This window comes from Grammomys surdaster, unplaced genomic scaffold, assembly GCF_004785775.1.
Source record: "Grammomys surdaster isolate TR1022 unplaced genomic scaffold, NIH_TR_1.0 313, whole genome shotgun sequence".
NCBI lineage: Eukaryota > Metazoa > Chordata > Mammalia > Rodentia > Muridae > Grammomys > Grammomys surdaster.
The window spans coordinates 5,091,183-5,109,796 of NW_021604732.1; the positions used below are offsets into that span (position 1 = coordinate 5,091,183).

The following is an 18,614-nucleotide window of genomic DNA, read 5'->3' on the forward strand; positions in this document are numbered from 1 at the left end:
GCTGGCTTACGGTGCTCTACTACTGCTTATTTCTGATTTGAAAATCCTGTGATTTCTTCCCTCACCCCAAATGGTACACCTGAAGTTACTTCTTTACTTCTTTGGAAATGCTGGGGATTAAGAGCTACAGCCCAGACTCCAGAGTGTGCTTGCTTTTTTTTTTTTTTTTTGAGACAGGGTCTGTTACGGCCAGGCTGGCTTCCTGATCCTCCTGCCTCCACATCCCAAAGTACATTACAGGTAGGTAATGTACAGCTCACCCAGTGACATGCATTCTAATTCTAGCAATATTGCAGAAGGTAAAACAAATAATTTTCAATCTCCTTTTAGAAATGTTTCAGAAAAAAAAGGAAGCTCAGAAAACACAGTGGCACACACCCATAGTAACCAAACACTTGAGAAGGGAAGACAGACCATTGCTAACTACGTAAGAGTCTCAAGAAATACAACTTTGAGGAGAGACATTCTCTACAATGAGCTGAGAGTGGGCTACTGCTCAGTGGTAGAATAAATGCCTCAGCATATGTGAGTTTAGCAGCGGAGGAGGCAGGCTGTGATGTGTTGTTTCCCGCACTCTGGTTCCTAGATTCCACAAGAGATGCTAACAGTGTGAACCCAAAGGTCTTCAGAGTTGGTGTCCAAGTGCCTATTTGAGTTTGTTTTCTTTTTATGAGTGTAACGTAGCTGTCTTCAGACACACCATAAGAGGGCATCAGATCCCATTACAGATGGTTGTGAGCCACCATGTGGTTGCTGGGATTGATCTCAGGACCTCTGGAAGAGCAGTTAGTGCTCTTAAACACCGCGCCATCTCTCCAGCCCCTGGTTTTGTTTTAAGATTTATTTGTTTAATGTATATAAGTATTCTATCTGCATGTACAGACAGATAAAGCCACCTGCCTCCACCTGTCAAATGCTAGGATTTATAGAAGTGCCACAACATGAATCTTGAAAACCTAGAAAGTAGTCCCAATATCAGTCTAGAGGGCTTGTGTGTGTGTGTGTGTTTCATGCTCCAGTTATCAATGGGAAGCAGTGAAAGGCCAGTGAATTGATTTATTTTTCCTATGTATGGCCAAGAAAAGACTTGGCTGTGAGTTCAAGGCCAATCTGATCTACATAGAGTTCCTGGCCAATCACGGCTACATAGTGAGACCCTACCTCATTCATGAATGAACGAATGGATGGTCCAGCTGTCACCAAGACTTTCTCCAATGCATTCTTGGGGCAAGTGTAATTCTGGCAAATGTGATGGGCTCACTAGGATTGCTCAGCAATGAGAATCCAGCAGTTATATACATGAACTTACAGATTCTGTTAAGAGGTCACTTGAAGCTACTCTGCTTTATCTTTGTCATGTAGAACATGACTAAGTAGAACATCTTCAGTTGTTTCACATATTGGTTATCTGTAAGACTTGAGAATTTTATAAGTTCCTATCCTGCAATTTCAGTGTCTCCACCCTTCTGCCTATATTTCCAGTTTCCTGTATCTACACCCACACCATAGGGTGACTTTCACCTGGGTGCTTTTCTATTGGCGGAGTGTCTCCGGAGGCTTGGCCATACTTAGGGCTATTATGCAGTAAATTCATACTCTTGTCATTCTGTAAACCATTCACCATAGATAACTTAATTTTACTTACATTGTGAATTTATACCACTCTTATATTCACCTTCCACTCTTAGAATCCTGGCTGCCTACATTCTGTGCTGGAAATTTAACTCAGACATTGGGTGTACTAGACAAGGGCTCTACCACTGAGTTATATCCCTAAAGCCCTTGTGTCGTGGGCAGCTTAGACTTCTATGGCCCAGCCTAACAATTTGTGAACTTCCTGTTGCAGCCTCAGTTCACAGACCTGAGCCACCAGGCATGGTTTAAATCAGTTTCTTCTTTCTGCATGTGTCTTTTCACAGCACTGCAGCCAGTTAGCCTGGTAGTGCTTGTATTGTTAGTACTTGTACTTCTTCCCATCTCTCCAAAATGCCACACAACTGTGCTTCTAAGTAGAGAACATTACACTATGTCCAGATACAGAAGTTAAGACAGTTGCTAAGCCTGCCTAGTGACTCATGTTACACTAGTGGGCTGACATTTCAGCTTTAGCAGAATGCTCAGAAATTGTTTTTTTCAAGGTTGCTCAGGTACAAGACATCTGTGGATGATAAGGGACCACCTTAATGTTGGCTGGGCTGACAGATTTTTTTGATGCTATGAGTCTCTGATCTTGCCTCTAAAACTACTGATATCACTTCACACAGTGTTCAAGTATCCAGAGTAATTTAGGAAGACCAGACATGGGCTTTTCAGTACCATTCTGAATAGACAGCAAGCTGTGAGCTGAAAGCAAGTGTTAAACATAAACCTGAAAGAAATATGTGTTTCTGCAGAGACTATGTATTCCCAAGTGCTAAGCTGGCCTGAAAACCCTACCTTTTACAACAAACTTAGCAGAGTCCAGGACATCAAAATGGAAGAGTATGGAGGACAGGAGCCCACCAGACAGACTGTTGAGATAGCTGGGCAAGATAATGGTAGCTTTATTTGCTGAGAGGTGAGGGGATGCTTTCTTTGAGGCAGGGTTTCATGTATCCTAGACTAGTGTTGAACTTAGTATGTAATTTCCTAACCTGTTAAGCTTTCTTTTCAGACAACAGCTTCTATAGTACCCCAGGTTGGCCTCAAACTCAAGGTCATCCTGTTTCAGCCTCCTGAGTGCTGGGATCTGAGTGAAAGCTTTACTCAGATTGTTCAGGTACCTTCTAAGACCATGGTACAAATACTTTGAGGTACTATACCTCAAAGTGGTAAGCCTCTGTGCTTCCTCTTACCTAGGCTTTCCTCTGGGGTTGTCCTTGGGACCAGAGTTGCTGGGACTCAACAGAGCTGTCCCAATACAATACAGCAGCCTTGTTAGCCTACATGCAGAGGCAGCAGCCAAGCCTGGATCTCTCTGTTCCTTTGCCCTTCTGAAGTCACTCCTTCACCCTGCCTCTTTGGTGTTCAAGACCTGCCCTTTTCTCTTCAGACAGGCTCTCCCTATGTAGCCCTGGCTGGCCTAGAACTCACCATGAAGACCAGAAGAGCCTCAAGCTCAAAGGTCTGCCTCTCAAATACTCAGTCATGTGACACCATGCCCAAAGTTCAGCCCTTTTTTTAAGATGCTAAATTTTGTGACAGTCCTGTGCATGTGTTTTGTGTATCCACATCACCTTTGCAGAATCTCCCTGAATTATTTTGGTGGCTGTGATCTTTTTCAGCCTGTCACCTCCATCTTTCATCAGCTCAATTTTTCTATCATTTGGGTTCCCTTCAAAAAAAAAAAAAAAAATTAAGTTGCGCTGGGCAGTGGTCCCAGCACTTGGTAGGCAGAGGCAGGTGGATTTCTGAGTTTGAGGCCAACCTGGTCTACCAAGTGCGTTCCAGGACAGCCAGGGCTACACAGAGAAACCCTGTCTCGAAAAACAAAACAAAACAAAAAAGGAAGTTGCAGGCTGATCTTGGTGGCATACCTTTAATCCCAGCACTCAGGAGGCAAAGATAGGGAGATCTGTTAGTTTGTAGCACCCTGGCCTACATGGGCCCAGAACAGCCAAAGTAACACCTACTACATTTCATTAATGTAGAAGGAAGTTGTGGGGCAGTGCTGGAGAGATGGCTCAGCAGTTAAGAGCGCTTGTTGAACTTGGTGAAGACCCAAGTTCAATTCCCAGAACCTACATGATAGCTCACATCCATTCATAACTCGTTTGGAGAATCTAATGCCTTCTGACTTCTATGGAAATCAAGCATACATGTATAACTCAAATATACATGCAGGTGAAGTATTCACATAAAATTTTAAAATGTTTAATGGCCAGGCATGGTGGCATATGCCTTTTATCACAGCACTCAGGAAGCAGTCAGACTGAACTGACTTGAAGGCAGCCTAGTCTACATAGTGAGACACTGCCTCAAAAATAAATGAAGGCAAATCTAAGAAATTAAAAAGTCTGTTAGAACTGCAGCTCAGTGGCAGGCTTGCCTAGTAAGTACGAGGCCCCATGATCAGATTGAATATAACAAATGCTGTGTGTGTATGCTACTATACACACATCCAGTAGCACCTTAACTGGACATGTTGGCTGTGACTATAATCCTAAAACTTAGAAGGCTGAAGCTACAGTGAACTCCTGACTCACTGAAAGTGGCTGGGATTCTGTCTCTTCCATATACTGTACAGGGAATAGTAGTAGTAATTTCTAATCCCTTCCTGTTTGTTTAATGTGTACAGCTGACAATGAGCCCACTCCAGAGTTCAGTAAGTGGTCCTGAAACTAGAAAAACAGACTACTTGAGACCAAGAAGCTGATCTGAGCTAGCCAGAATTACAACATAAAACCCTCCAAGGGTTAAAAATACCCTTTATATTTCAAAGCATCAAGAACTTCAATATCCTTGGTCAGGAGCTGGTAATTGCTGAAGCTAGGAATGAATTCTGTTTGTTTGTTTGTTTGTTTGTTTGTTTGTTTGTTTTTCCCGAGACAGGGTTTCTCTGTATAGCCCTGGCTGTCCTGGAACTCAAGGAATGAATTTTTTTAAAGATACATTCTTTTTTAATTACATCTATATACATGTCCATCTTCATACCTGCCTACCATTAGCATATGTGTGGAGGTCAAAGAAAACTTGTGAGGAATCATTTCTCTCCCTCAGCCATGTGGGTCATACAGATCAAACTCAAATAGGCTGAGTATCAAGTGCCTTCCCTGCTGAGCCACCCATCTCAGCAGTCTCCACCTTTACAATTCTTTTGGGATGGCTATAATTTAAGAGTACTTTCAATTTTCTACCCCTCCAAGGCCTACAAGCTATGAATAAAAAGGCCATCATACAGAAGCTTCCCAAGCCAACTTAAAAACATCCCCTGCCTCCTCCTTCCCTTCACTCTGAGCATAGCAGGGCCTACTGCTCCCCAACCCCCTCCATGGCAGCCTACAGAGAACAGTTGGTGTGGAGACTGTCAGCAGGTCACTCCTCAGACACAGGTGCACATTGCCCCTGCTAGAACTGCTATCAGGCCCTGGGAGTCACAACAGACATGAAGGAAACATCTCTTGAAGAGCCAGCAACACTGGAAGAGCGGCACTGCCCTGCTACGGGCAGAGAACCATGCTAAGACCACACTGGGCCATCACCTGGACTCACTTGCACATCATGAGCCAACAAAATGCAGCTTCCAGACAGTGCCTTCACTTTGAAGCCAGAAATCCACTAAGGTCTTGAAACAAGTTACAGCAGTCTTCAGAGGCCAAGGACACAAGGCAGAATGAAGTAAAAGTAGTAGATGTTGAGGCCATCTGTCTGTGGGGTATGCAAGCATAGTTTGACCACCCCAGAATAATGTGCTATTGACAGCTCTGGATCATAAACTGATCCAGACTCCAGTGGCTTCTTTTTATGGATATTTAGCTAAACTGAATGAAGCAGTGTTTGACATTGGAGGTTCTATACATCCTCTGTAGTGCCAGACCTTCCAATGACTTGCTTTACTGAAATGGGGAAGTTTCTATGTTAGTCACAAAAAAAAAAAAAAAAAACAATTACCTGATAGGCTTTCACAAACTAATTCTCTTCCTAATGACATAGCATTTCTGGCTTACAGGTCGATCCTATAAACTATGGTAGGAAGCAGTCAGTATAGGTAGAACTCTTCCTTGGGGATGGGTGTGCTTTAAGTTGGTATGTGTAAGATGACCTTGAACTATAACCTATGTTATAACTATAATTATGGCCCTATGTGCCATCATACCCAATTATGGCCTCCTTAAAACCAAAGAAACCTACCAATACTTGTATAGCCAGCCCAACTCTAAAGGACAGGCTGCTTAAATCAGAAAAGCCATCTGTTGTGTACAGAGTCCTAATCAGACTATGTAGCCAGCTGGCCTCTACCTCTAGTCAGAAGAAATCTCATAAAAGTTTAATGACCAAAACCTGTAGGTCTTCCTTGAGAAGAATCACTATATCCCAGAACACAAAACTGGGTTGGATTTTAAAGTTTTTTTTTAAAAAAACAAAAACCACTTTTAAAGGTAACCCCTACACAGTAAAACAGTTCTTAAATAAATTAAAAAAAAATCAAAGACTTTATTGGATAACGTTACACAACATTCTTTAACATTTAACTCCGAGCAGATGGAAGGTGAGAAACAATTCAAGTCTACAAATGAAATAGGCCTGTGAAGATTTTAATACAGACAAAAGGTAGCATGAAGCAGAGCTTAAATATTAAGCAACTAAAGCAATAAAAATGAAGTTGTAACATGGTAGGCCTAGATTTTAAATACCACCAAGTGTCCTTTCTTTTTTTTAATGAAAATCTAATTTGTAATAAAAGGCCTTTAAGGATTTGCCATGAGGAAAAAAAAAAAAATATGTAGAGTCTTAAAACCTGATCTCTCCCAGTGCTTTTGCCTTTTTAATATTATTTTTTTGGTCAATTCCATCACTCTACAAATAAAGATTTCTAAAGCTTAAAGGTCTTCCTGATACAATCCATGCATAATTCCACATGGCTTGGGAGACACTGGTTCCTGAGTGAGCATGAAAGGTACTGCTGGTGTTGGGGTCTAAGACGAGACTGACCCCAGAGCCTGGAGCTGTGAGTCAAGTCTTCCACAGCTCCCTGCTGTTATAGTTCCTGAGCCCATTTGATAAGATGATGTCATGATGTGAAGTCTCCAAAGAGATCACTGTAGGATGCAGTCAGGACTTCCCAGCACTTGCAGTGTGTTAGGATCTGAATTAAGCTCACTAGACTCCAGACTACCCGGCTTTTCTTCTTGAGTTAGAAATCAAATCACAGTCAGGTATCATAAATGATCTAAAAATCCCACCCAGAGCATTCCCTAATCCTGAGCAATGGGCTGTTGGGTACTCTCACCCACACAGAAAGATCACAGGAAGTGAACTCTTGAGCCGCGTGCTCATCGTCACTTGTGTTGCTTTGAATGAGTACTATTCGTTAGTTCTTTTTTTCTTTTGGCTTTTTTTTTCTTTTTCTTTTTTTTTTCTTTTTGTAATAAGTAATCAATATGATGTTATCTTTCTGGTTTAAAAAATAAATCAGTATTGCCACTAAAAATCTTCAGTTTTATTATTAAAATTACGGCACCATCAAATATAAAATGCTTTAAAAATGTAGTACTAACAGGTCCATCTGATTTTCTCATGTGTTCTCCATTCATTAAACAAGAAAAAGTAAGGGGTTTCATAGTATGCATTTAGCAAAGACAAGGAAAATCTGTGGTCTCTGTTAATAATTCATGTTCCATGCACCAAAAGTTGAGGCTATTTTCATGGATGTTTCTGCCACTTGTTCCCCAGGGCCAAGTGCTCCCTGACACCTGTAAGAATCTCCTGCACTGAGAAGGAGGGGCTTCTGGCTGTTGAAAGAGGTCCAGATCATCACCGATGCTGTCAGCTTTTCTGAACAGCACCGCTCAGTAAGGGAGAGGCAATAATGAAAGCCTGTCCAGCTCAGAATTATGAGCTAGTTCTTGGGAGTGTCTGATTTCATTCCAAGTTCAACACTAGCCTATCCACTTGGGAGTCAAAATATGAAAAGGTATGAATGTAGTTATGAAAATGTGCACAAAATGTTAAATACTAGTGGCAAATAAATACATCTTAATATGTTCTAACAAGCAAACATATATTCAAGATAATACAGCCCTGTTTTATTAAAAGATCCACATTGTACTTGTGGGTGGGGCGGGGCACTTAGCCATCCTTTCAGCAGGATGTCAGCTCATCTTCCTCTTGTTCCTACTGGCACCCTGAAGGAAGCACTGGCCTTAGCACATGTGACCATTGCTGTTTCACTGGAGTGCCATTTTAAACACACCTCTGCTCACTTCTCAACGGAGAAACATAATCCTTGGAGAAAGCACAAAGGTTAGGTATGCAAACAACTGCGCATTTCTGCACCACCCCATGCCTGGTTGGCCTGTCCAAACTACTGTTCACATTCAAGAGAAGCTGCTGTCAGTCACTCTTCCGCACCACACTCGGTGCGTCCTGCACATTGCTCATACCGCTTTCTCCTCACCTCATGCATAACTTATTGCAGCAGTTTGTTTCTTCTCTCTATATAAAATATTCCCTAATACCTTTTCTTCCATTCAGTCTACCTTGCAACTGCCCCTGTGTAGATGACTGGTTTTAGTCACTGCCTTTACATTTACTTCTTAGTGCAGCTTAAAGCTCCAATCTTATTCAGTCCTGTTGCTCTGTTGTTCTGTCACTGTGGTACACGTCCAGGAAACCAGCAGTCTGCTAATGTCTTTGTGCTGAAATACAATAAACAAAAGGAAGAAAATGTAGTTAATCATAGGTAACAGGAGAAAAAGAAGTCTTTGTTGTTTAAGCCCTACAGATCATGGGATCGCACCACATTTCTTTTTAAAACAAATATTTGACTTTTAAAAGACAGCTTACTGCCACTCTAGACCAGTAGAAGCATTGTCTAATTTATCTGAGCACATCTCACCAAATCCCAACACATACGCTATCACCTGAGTCCTTTTCTTAGGAGTATTTGCCTAATAGCATGAGAAGTTTGACTTTGTCTTTATGTTATTTCTAAGTTAAAATACATCAAAGTAGCAGAGATAGACTCGTAGGAAACACCAGCCTTTCCCCAGCATAGTTAACACGCAGTCTTTTTTTTTTTTTTTTTTTTTTTTTGGTTTTTCGAGACAGGGTTTCTCTGTGTAGCCCTGGCTGTCCTGGAACTCACTCTGTAGACCAGGCTGGCCTCGAACTCAGAAATCTGCCTGCCTCTGCCTCAAAAGTGCTAAGATTAAAGGCGTGCACCACCACTGCCCGGCACCTGCAGTCTTTTTAAAATGTTCTTTTTGACAGTCTCACCATATAATTTTGGCTGTCCTGGAACTCATGAAGAACTGCCTACCTGTGCCTTCTATGTTGGGATTAAAGGTGTGAGCCACCAAACCCAGCCTTACCCTGATTCCTCCCCTTTTTTGAGACAGTGTCTCTTGTAGCCCAAGATTACCTCAAACTGACCTTGAACTCTTTCTTGCCTCCATCTCTTTGAGTTCTGTGATTAAGGTGTGCATCATCAAAGCTAACTGGTTAGTCTTAAGCAAACTCACACACAGAATCAAGTCAGGTTAAAAACTAGCTGTAGATCACAGTGTAGGACTTGCACAGAGTGGAGAGGGGACTGGAGAGAGAGAGCCTCCCCAGAGTCAGAGCCATCCGAAGGCCTCCAGAGTGCCATTTTATTACTAGACCGCTTCAGTGCACTGACCAGTGCCCCTTACTACACCTGACACCAACAAGGCACTGTTCAGTAGCCTTCTGAGTAAAGGCAGGGCCCCAGGCACAACTGGCAGACAGTGTGACTTATAGAAAACACTTCCAAGCAGCAGACCAGACTGCCCAGGGTTAGCAAACAGCTAGTGCACAAAGTAGTGGGAGCCCACTACCATCTGGTCCCTAGCTGTGCCCTCCACATGGGAGCTTGAGACCCAAGAAAGATAATCTTTGTATCAAATATATTTTTTAAACCAAAGATAATGCTATTTCAGTGGAATAATAAAACACACAAAGAATGCAGAAAGAAGAAAATGCACTCATCTTTCCCGATATTTAAAACTTCAAAGTCTGCATTTTTCCCATGGTTTGACAGAGGTGATTTTTAAGTAAACTTCCAAGTGTTACCATGGTTCATTTGCTTCCTGGGTCAGGGCCTATAAAAAGTAAAACTCCACAGAGCATTCTTTCATGTGTCTTTCAAGCAATAAAAACTGACTTCTAGCTAAAATACTGCAAACCTTAAGACTTTGGAAGTGAGTGTACCCTTTTATAAATTGAAGGAAATGTTTGAAAATCTTGGGGGGTTGTTTTAAATATACGTATGAGTGATCTGTCTTTACATACACCCAGAAGAGGTAATCAGATCCCATTACAGTGAGCCACCACATGGTTGTTGGGAACTGAACTCAGAACCTCTGGAACAGAACCCAGTGCTCTTAACCGCTGAACCATCTCTCCGGCCTCCAAAACCAGATTTTAATGTCAGGCCCACTGAAGCAAAGTTGAAGACCAGAACAAGAAAGCCAAGAACTACTAAGGACTACAGAAAAAGTACAGAAAGCCAAAGACTCTCTCCCCTAACTGGTTATATTAAAGTGGCTACCATGCCTATTTAGCTCCGAGTACAAAATTTAGACACAATATTCAATGCAAAATGTTTCCTTTTGAACCAGTATCAAAGCGCACATGCAACAATAACATTCTCCAGGAGCTGCACAAACAGCAGGTCTACTAAGAACCCTAGTATACTCCCTATCCCAAAAGACTAAAGACTTCTTCAAATAAAAGATAAGTTCAGGAGCTAGAGACATAGCTCAGTGGTTAAGGTGACATTACTGCTCTTGCACAGGACCTGAGTATCGTTCCCCAATATCCACATCAGGGAGTGAATGTCTGTGACTCCAGTCCAAAGGACATGAGCCCTTTTCTGGTTCCATGGTCATATATACATATCTGGCATATATTCTCACACACACAAATGAAAATATATGTAATAAATAATAAAACAGAAAAAGGTAAGTTCAAGAGGAACAAACAAAATCTCTAAACCTTTCCCACCATGTAAGAGTCCAAAACCAATTTTATACATTATCCACTAAGTCACATATAGCAATAGATTACAAGCACATTTTGGTCCTATCATACCACCTCTAAAGGTCTGACTCACCTTATGTAAATGACCATGAGTTTTAAGATTTACTTACGACATATTCACACACACGTGCATCTCTTTCTTTTTCTTTTTGAAAGAGACAGGGTCTCACTTTGTAGATCTGGTTTTCTTGGAACTCCCTATGTAGACCAGGCTGGCCTGGAGATCCTTGGAGATCCACCTCTGCCTCTGCCTCCTAAGTGTCAACATTAGAGCCATGCACCACCATACGAGGCCCCACATACTTATTCTCACACATTTCCTCAGACTCACGAGGATAAGGAGGATGAGCCTAGCATCTAACCTTCCTGCCTTCACCTCCTGAGGGCTGGAATTAACAGGCGTGTGTCACCATGCCTGGTTTACTCAGTGCTGGGGATGAACTCAGAACTTTGTGCACTCTGTCAACTGAGCCGCATTCTTATCACCTATACAGTAGTAAGTACTGAAGAATTTAAAGTGACCAAGATTGAAACTGAGAAAAGAAGCCAGTCCCTGACTTTGAGGCAGCTAACATAAGCTTAGAATGTATCACCTGACTCACCACAAGGCTGTTCTCAATACAGAGGCTCTACTCTACAGAAGTTGTTTCCAGTTCCCGGAAATTATTACCTACAGGAAGCATTCCCAACTACCAAGGTCAATGGAAACTTGTCTTCTGAAGGCTAGCCTAATCTACTTCAGGGATGGTTAAGTGATGATGTAGCGCCCTTTTCACTTCGTGGCAGGGCTTAAGACAGACAGACCTGCCCGCTTCACTGTTAACTTCAATGCTCCCAGTCTGAATCCACAGTGGTCTGTCAGACACTGTAAGGGAGCAGCAGGACTCGTCACTGTCTGATGTAATAGCTGCCATTTGTTGAGACCTATGGTAGAAAAAACCAAGTTAACAAAAATAGAGCAGACAGTTAAATTCTTTTTAATCCCTATTAACTAGAAAAAAAGAAAAAATGTTTTTTTAAAAATAAGACCAAAATTAATTTTAATTTTCCTAATGAGTTTATTCTGGGTAACTTGCCAGCTTCAGACTATAGTTTTGGTAACGGAGAGCCTTGAAAGCCATGTGGGTACCCCAACAATGGCCAGGATAGGGCATTCTTATGTGTACATCCTATAAGATGCAGTGTGTAACCTGGCAAGCTGTCTGCCCTCCAATAAGTCTATAAATGAAAGAGGAAGTGGTAATTCATGTTGGGGGGGGCAACAAAAAATATTAGCCCGGGGGAGGGAGGGGCAGGCTACCATCTAACACTGGCAAGTTCTTGAAGCAGTCCTGATCTGGATGGTCCAGAGGGCTGAAGTTTTCACCTCACCTATATCACATCATTCAGCTTTTTTTTTTTCCATCAAAAGCCCTTTGTCTCCGAGTGACAGCTTCAGGTTCTAACCAGCTGAGAACAACAGTTTTTTTAACATGGTAAACTTTCTCACTTATGCTTTCTGTTCTGAACAGAGCCTGAAGTATTGAGCATAATTCAACTGAAAAATTATTTTAAAAGTGTCCTTGTTCTGCTTTGAGGCAGGGTTTTACATCTTATACCACAGCCTGGGGCTAGTCTAGAACTCTCTGTAACCCAGCCTAGCCTCAAACTCCTGCCTTGGTTTTCTGGGTGCTGGGATTACAGGCAAGAGCCAGCACACTGTCCATATAGGAAGTTTTATTTTTAAACATATTTGGTTGCATACCTACCTCCCTAGTTTTAGTAAAACAATTCTATCATCAGCACAGCCAGCTCTGGGATCCCCAGTCAGGCAAATGCCAGGCATTGGTGACATGCCTTTAATGCACTCACTCAGGAAGGAGAAGCAAACAGATCTCTGAGTTCAAGGACACCCTGGTCTACAGAGTGAGTTCCAGGACATCCAGGGTTACATAGAGAGACAAAGCAAAACCAAACAAATCACAATTAGGCAGGGCATGGCTATGCATAGGCTTTAATCTCAGCAGAAGCAGGGGCAGGTAGATTTCTGCATTCCCAGCAAGCATGGTCTACATAGCAAGTTTTAGGACAGCCAGAGCTACATTGTAAGGCCTTATCTCAATAAATTAATTAAAATACCAAATGTGAAGCAGTAGAGTAGTAAATAAAACTTTTAAAGTAAGCTCTCCTGACATTATAAACACAATCACTTCTGAATTCTAGAGAAAAATAACTCTTTAAAGTGAGGTTCAGTAGTAAGGTTTTACATAGGAATCTAAGTGTATTGTTAACGGAGGCAACTGCAACCACACAGAAGAGGAGCCAGTCCACTAGAGGCTGCTTTGGGAACTTCTGTCAGGCTTCCCTGTCATCCTCCAGTCACCAAGCTGAGAACTATGGACAATGGATAGAGGCTGAGGGAGTTACTCAGCTTTCGTTTTTCTTTCTGTGTCTGTTTCTTGAGACAAGGTCTCTATGTGACTTTGGCTATTCTGGAACTTGCTATGTAGATCAGGCTTGCTCAGAACTCAGATATGACTGTTTCTGCCTCATGAGTGCTGGAATTAAAGGTGTGCACCACCATGCTAAACTCAGTCAGGTAGGTCAATCATGCTCCAGTGAGTGAACACCAAGGGTTATAAAAAAAATAAATTTTAAAAAGAGGACATGAAGTTGGTGGATAAAGCTGAGAGCAGTTGGGGGAGAAGGGAATGAATACGATCAAAATAGATTATACACATGTACAAACATTTTTTGTGACGTGTACTGTGCCTGCACATATGTGTTCCACATGATCGCCTGGTGCCCATGGAAGTCAGAAGGCAATAATGGATCCCTTAGAACTAGAATTACAGAGGGGTGCTGGGAACCAAACTCAGGTCATTTACAAGAGTAACAAGAGCTCTTAACCATACTAAGCTATCTCTCCATCCCCAAATAACTGTACTTTTAAAAAAGAATATCTGGGATGAGCTCACCTTTCCTGTTTATTTCTCCACTACAACTCTCAAAATGCTACAGAAAACCTCAGCCTGTCAGTTCCAACACAGCCTGGCTGGAGTTTGGTGCTAATGCTGAAGATGAGCTTCCACTTGCTATTTTCAGGGTCTTCACGTTTTCTCTGGATACTTAAACCCCCCCACCCAACCTAGAATGTCTGCTATGACGAGCTAAGGACCCTGTCTAAGATGCAGTAAAAGCAAGGATCCCCCATGGAAAAGCATCAATGTCAAGCTCAGTGAAGTTACCTGCCCGCTAAGATAAAGCCGAAGTATGATAATGGTGCCCTCCTACAGGCAGCAAAGATCAGGGGCCAATCAAAAGAGAGTAGTACATAATCTCCCTGGTACAGGCAATGAAAGGATGAAATAGTGCAAAGCCCAGAATGACAAAGTGAAAAATTCTGACTATATGCATGTACCTATGATTCCACTAAAGACTCATAAATTCCAGTGCGTATGATGCAATGTGAGCAAGAAGGAAATGCAGAGGTGAAGTCTCTCTTGTAGAGACATTCTGGGTTCTAACCAGTGACTGATTACATGTCTGAGCTTTAAGACTAACCCGCACACAGTTCTTCCCAGGATACTTGAACAGCAGCACTCTCAGACAGATCCTTTACTAAAAAATAAAGTGGAGGGAGAGGGACTGGCCATTCAGTTGTAACCAACAGCATCTCAAAATGAGCCATGGGTAGTAACGACTATCTTGTGGGAAATAAGACCACACACACAGATAAAAGCCAAGTATTTCCCTCCTCAGTCTCCCATCAATACATGTGCAAACAGATTCCACTCTTTGCCACCTGCTGAAATGCCAAGGCCAGGAACACACAGAAGCTGTGTAAACTGGGCAGCTTCCTTAAAAGATGACAAGTGCAACTTATATCCCTTGTAAGGCTCTCCTAACAAAATTCTGCTGTAGACCCAAGCTCAGAGTCTCCTTCAGCTCCGGAAAGGATTTGAAATAGGCAGATTTGGAGGTAGTGACTAACAACATGCCTCATTATTTACAAGTAGACCATTTCTTTTTGTGTGTACACACAAAAGCCTGTGTGTGAAGATCAGAGGACAATTTAAAGTTGTCAGTTCTCTCCTTCTACCTTGTACCCCAGAGACCAAACTCAGATTGTCAGGCTTGGCAGCGAGCGTCTTTACCTACCTTGCCATCTTGCCAGCTCTAGATGAACATTTCTACTTACGCCTATGCTTGCCATGAGCAAAGTGGGAGAGTACTAGGTAGTCTTTTAAGTATGTTGAGTTAAATATGAAACTATAATAAACTTTAATCATGGTTTTTATATTCCATACATAAATCCTATGACCTCCATTAGTTAACCTCTATAAATGTCAGCTAAAACCAGCCAGTTTACCCAGACATGGACAGTGGCAAAAACAGCTAATTTCAGAAATCAGTGAGGTAAAAAGCAGGATCACCAGTTGAAGGCCAATCTCAAAACAAAACAGAAGCCACCAGTGTATGCTACCTCTAGATATTTGTAGCTAACAGTGCTATTACAGAAACTTAAAACCTTTCATTTATGCTAAGTACATAAAGTTTGATAGTATCAAAAACTACAAAATAAAGTTTCTCTGCTACACATAAGTAGCTGCTATTATGAGTAGTATTTACACAGGTCTTGTGCCAGGCACTTTTCTATTGCTGTAAAATCTGCCCTCTGCAGGTGTACTATTGGTTCTCTCCATTTCACAGAGGATGACATGAGGTTTTCAACCTGCCTAAGATCACACTGTTCATAAGGAGCAGATCAGAGTCAGACTATGGGGTCTGGATCCAGAGCTCATACTTTCAAACACATGCCTAAAACGTGAAAGACAATATTCTTTGCTTGATAAAAGCCCGCTGTTAAGCATGGCTGATGCAAAACTGCTAATGCTCGAATTCCCCTGCGTCACTGCTAAGCTACATACTATTTTCTCTTGTACTCTTATCGGGATGGCACTCTTACCTTTCCACACAAGCAATCTCTTTAAGCAACCAAAAACTTCCATTTCATTTTTCCAGAGGGAAAAATATGTTCCTCAGGCTTTCAACAGTTTGGTTTGGTTTTGCTTTATGGAGAAACATGAAGTGAGTCAGTCTTACTATACACCCTGGCTACCCTCAGATCAGGATCCTCCACATCAGACTTCTTCAATAGCTTCTATGAAAATCTTGCATGAGAGTTAAATAAAAGACTCCAATGAATGCAAAATACTTTGAACAGTTTGAAAGGACAACCTTGCACAAATTTACTATGCATTATAATTTTGATTCACTCCGTCCCAACAGGGTTTTCTTTATGTATCCCTGACTATCCTAGAATGTCATCTGTAGAGCAGGTGGACCTAGAACTCAGAGAACCACCTGCCTCTAATTTCTGAGTTCTGGGGTTAAAATCATGTCCCCCCACTGCCTAGCCATAGCTTTTTCTTTTTTAAGAAAGCCTAACCATAAAAGCCATCAACTCCAGGCCTAGAGGGGCAGATGACAGGAGACAGAGTCAGAGATAAAAGGCAAAGACAAGATGATGTCAAGTTTGAAGCCAGCCTAGGCCACAAGAGACCTGGTCTCAAACAGCAGCAAAACCCTAACACACGTATACATATATACACACTTATACATACATACATACATACATACATACATACATACATACATACACACATATATACTTATACATACATATCGGGTGGGAGAGTGGCACTAATACTTCAGCTATAAAGGACTTGGTGTTCCTTTCCTTGTAGACATGGATACCAATATAAAAATTATGAGGGTTCCCCCCCTTTTTTTTTTTTAGATTTATTTATTTTATTTATGAGCACACTGTAGCTGTCTTCAGACACACCAGAAGAGGGCATCAAATCTCATTACAGATGGTTGTGAACCACCATGTGGTTGCTGGGATTTGAACTCAGGACCTCTGGAAGTGCAGTCAGTGCTCTTAACCACTGAGCCATCTCTCCAGCCCCCAGTTTCCTCCCTTTTTAAGACAGGACCCATGTAGCCCAAGCTGGTCTCAAACCTGTTATTTACCCAATGCTGACCTTCCTGACTGATACTTTTTACAAAATTTTTACAAAACAATGTAAAGATTTAAAACAATGTAAAGATTTTGTCTTTACACGATGCCTTTAGAACTGGGCATAGTGGTGCAGGTCTACAATCCTGACACTTTAGAGGTCAGAAGTCAGTGTCCAATACCCTGGAACTGGAGTCACAGGCTGTTGTGAGCTGCCTGATGCTGAAGTGGATGCTAGGTACAATACAGTTTGCACTTTCATCTGTTGACCCATTTGTCCAGCCTCCATTATTATCAAACTAATTTAAATGGCTCCATTATTCACAAAAAAAAATATCTAAGCAATTGTTACTACTGAAAGATTGTTGTAGTCAATGTAGTCAAATTAATTCACCTAAAACTTTTACTAAGGGGCAGCTGGGCAGCTGTAGTTCTTTAAGTATAAAACATTGTTAGTGCTGTTATCTAGAGAATCTCTCCATACAGGACTGCAGGTATGGAGCAAGGAACCCTGGAAACAAACATTCCTGGTACCAATTCTCAGCAAATTTAAAACTCTATTAAAAATACTGATTATAAGTCACTCTTGTAATCCCAGCATTTGGGAGGCTAAGGCAAGATGTTCTGGGCTAGAAACCAGACTGGGTTAGAGTGACCTAGTTTCATAAATCCAATGGGCGGGGGGTGTGGAGCAAAGCAAAGAAAAACATTCATATTACAGATAGACAGCGGTACAATTCAAACATACTTAACACCTTTACCATATACAACTGGGGATTGGAGAGATGGCTCAGAGTTCCAAAACTTGCTGCTCTTATTTTGCAGCACCTACCTCACAAGGGCCTACAACGCCAGCGGCAGGGGATCTAATACCATCTTTTAGCTTCTGAAGGCATTTGTACATACGGCATGAGAGTGTTCCCCGACACACACACAGCAGGTTTTTTTAATTGTACAATTAAAATTGGTTTTTAAGATGGTAGGCAAGAGACAGCCTGGTCTACATATCAAGGCTACACAGTGTGACCCTGTCTATTTTTTTTTTTTAAAGGCAAAACTTTAGACTGGTTATGGTGGCACATGGCTATGATCCCAATACTAAGTGGCTGAGGCAGAAGTGTCGCTGTATGTCCAGCCAGCCTGACCCATACAACAAAATCCTCTAAAAAAAACAAATATGCCCCCAAAATGGGTTAAATTTTAGGTCATGTCTATTTAAGTATGCATAAAATTATAATTCACTTTAATCAGACAAAGACAATGTAATAACTAAAGACACAGGGAAAGTAAAGGGGTAACTTCCTTTTGAATATCACAACTGGGGTGGGCTACAACAGCAAGCACCACAAAACCCAATTTAAATGCTGTCTCTTTGAGAATAAACTTAGAATCAATTAACATGGCAAAAAAAAAAAAAATACCCAGATACTCTGCAAAAACTGTAATAAATCATTTACCACTGTGCAACTGTAGCTGAATGAAACCCAAGTACATAATGTACACAACCTGTGGAAACACAGTAAGCAACCTTCAAGACAGAACCAGGAGGAAGTAGCAAACAAAGACTGGTTGCTTACTGTCTCCTGGCATGAAAAGGCATGACTCCAGCCCCACCTTAGTTCTCAACTCCAGATTTTTACATTAAGAGTGCTAATAGCTATATTAGCACAGTCCCAAAACAAAAACTGAATTTGCCCCTCCTTAGAAAATGACCCTTCGCTGGGCAGTGGTGGCACACGCCTTTTAATCCCAGCACTTGGGAGGCAGAGGCAGGCAGATTTCTGAGTTCGAGTCCAGCCTGGCCTACAGAGTGAGTTCCAGGACAGCCAGGGCTACACAGAGAAATCCTGTCTCGAAAAACGAAAGAAAGAAAGAAAGAAAGAAAGAAAGAAAGAAAGAAAGAAAGAAA

At 41.7% G+C, this 18,614-nt stretch overlaps 1 protein-coding gene across 3 annotated transcripts in view; it reads right to left on the reverse strand.

Annotated features, from left to right (window-relative positions):
* Nucleotides 1–6,108: 6,108 nt before the first annotated feature.
* The window catches only part of Pwwp2a (PWWP domain containing 2A), a 40,869-nt gene continuing 28,363 nt past the window's right edge, over nt 6,109–18,614 (reverse strand). For 2 of the 3 annotated variants that reach the window (XM_028777649.1, XM_028777648.1), the window contains exon 3: nt 6,109–8,336. In XM_028777649.1, the coding sequence (XP_028633482.1) occupies nt 8,323–8,336 (14 nt within the window). In that variant the 3' untranslated portion in view covers nt 6,109–8,322. Of the gene's footprint in view, nt 8,337–11,505; nt 11,626–18,614 lie in introns of all 3 variants that reach the window. The other variant, XM_028777642.1, reaches the window with a different exon arrangement.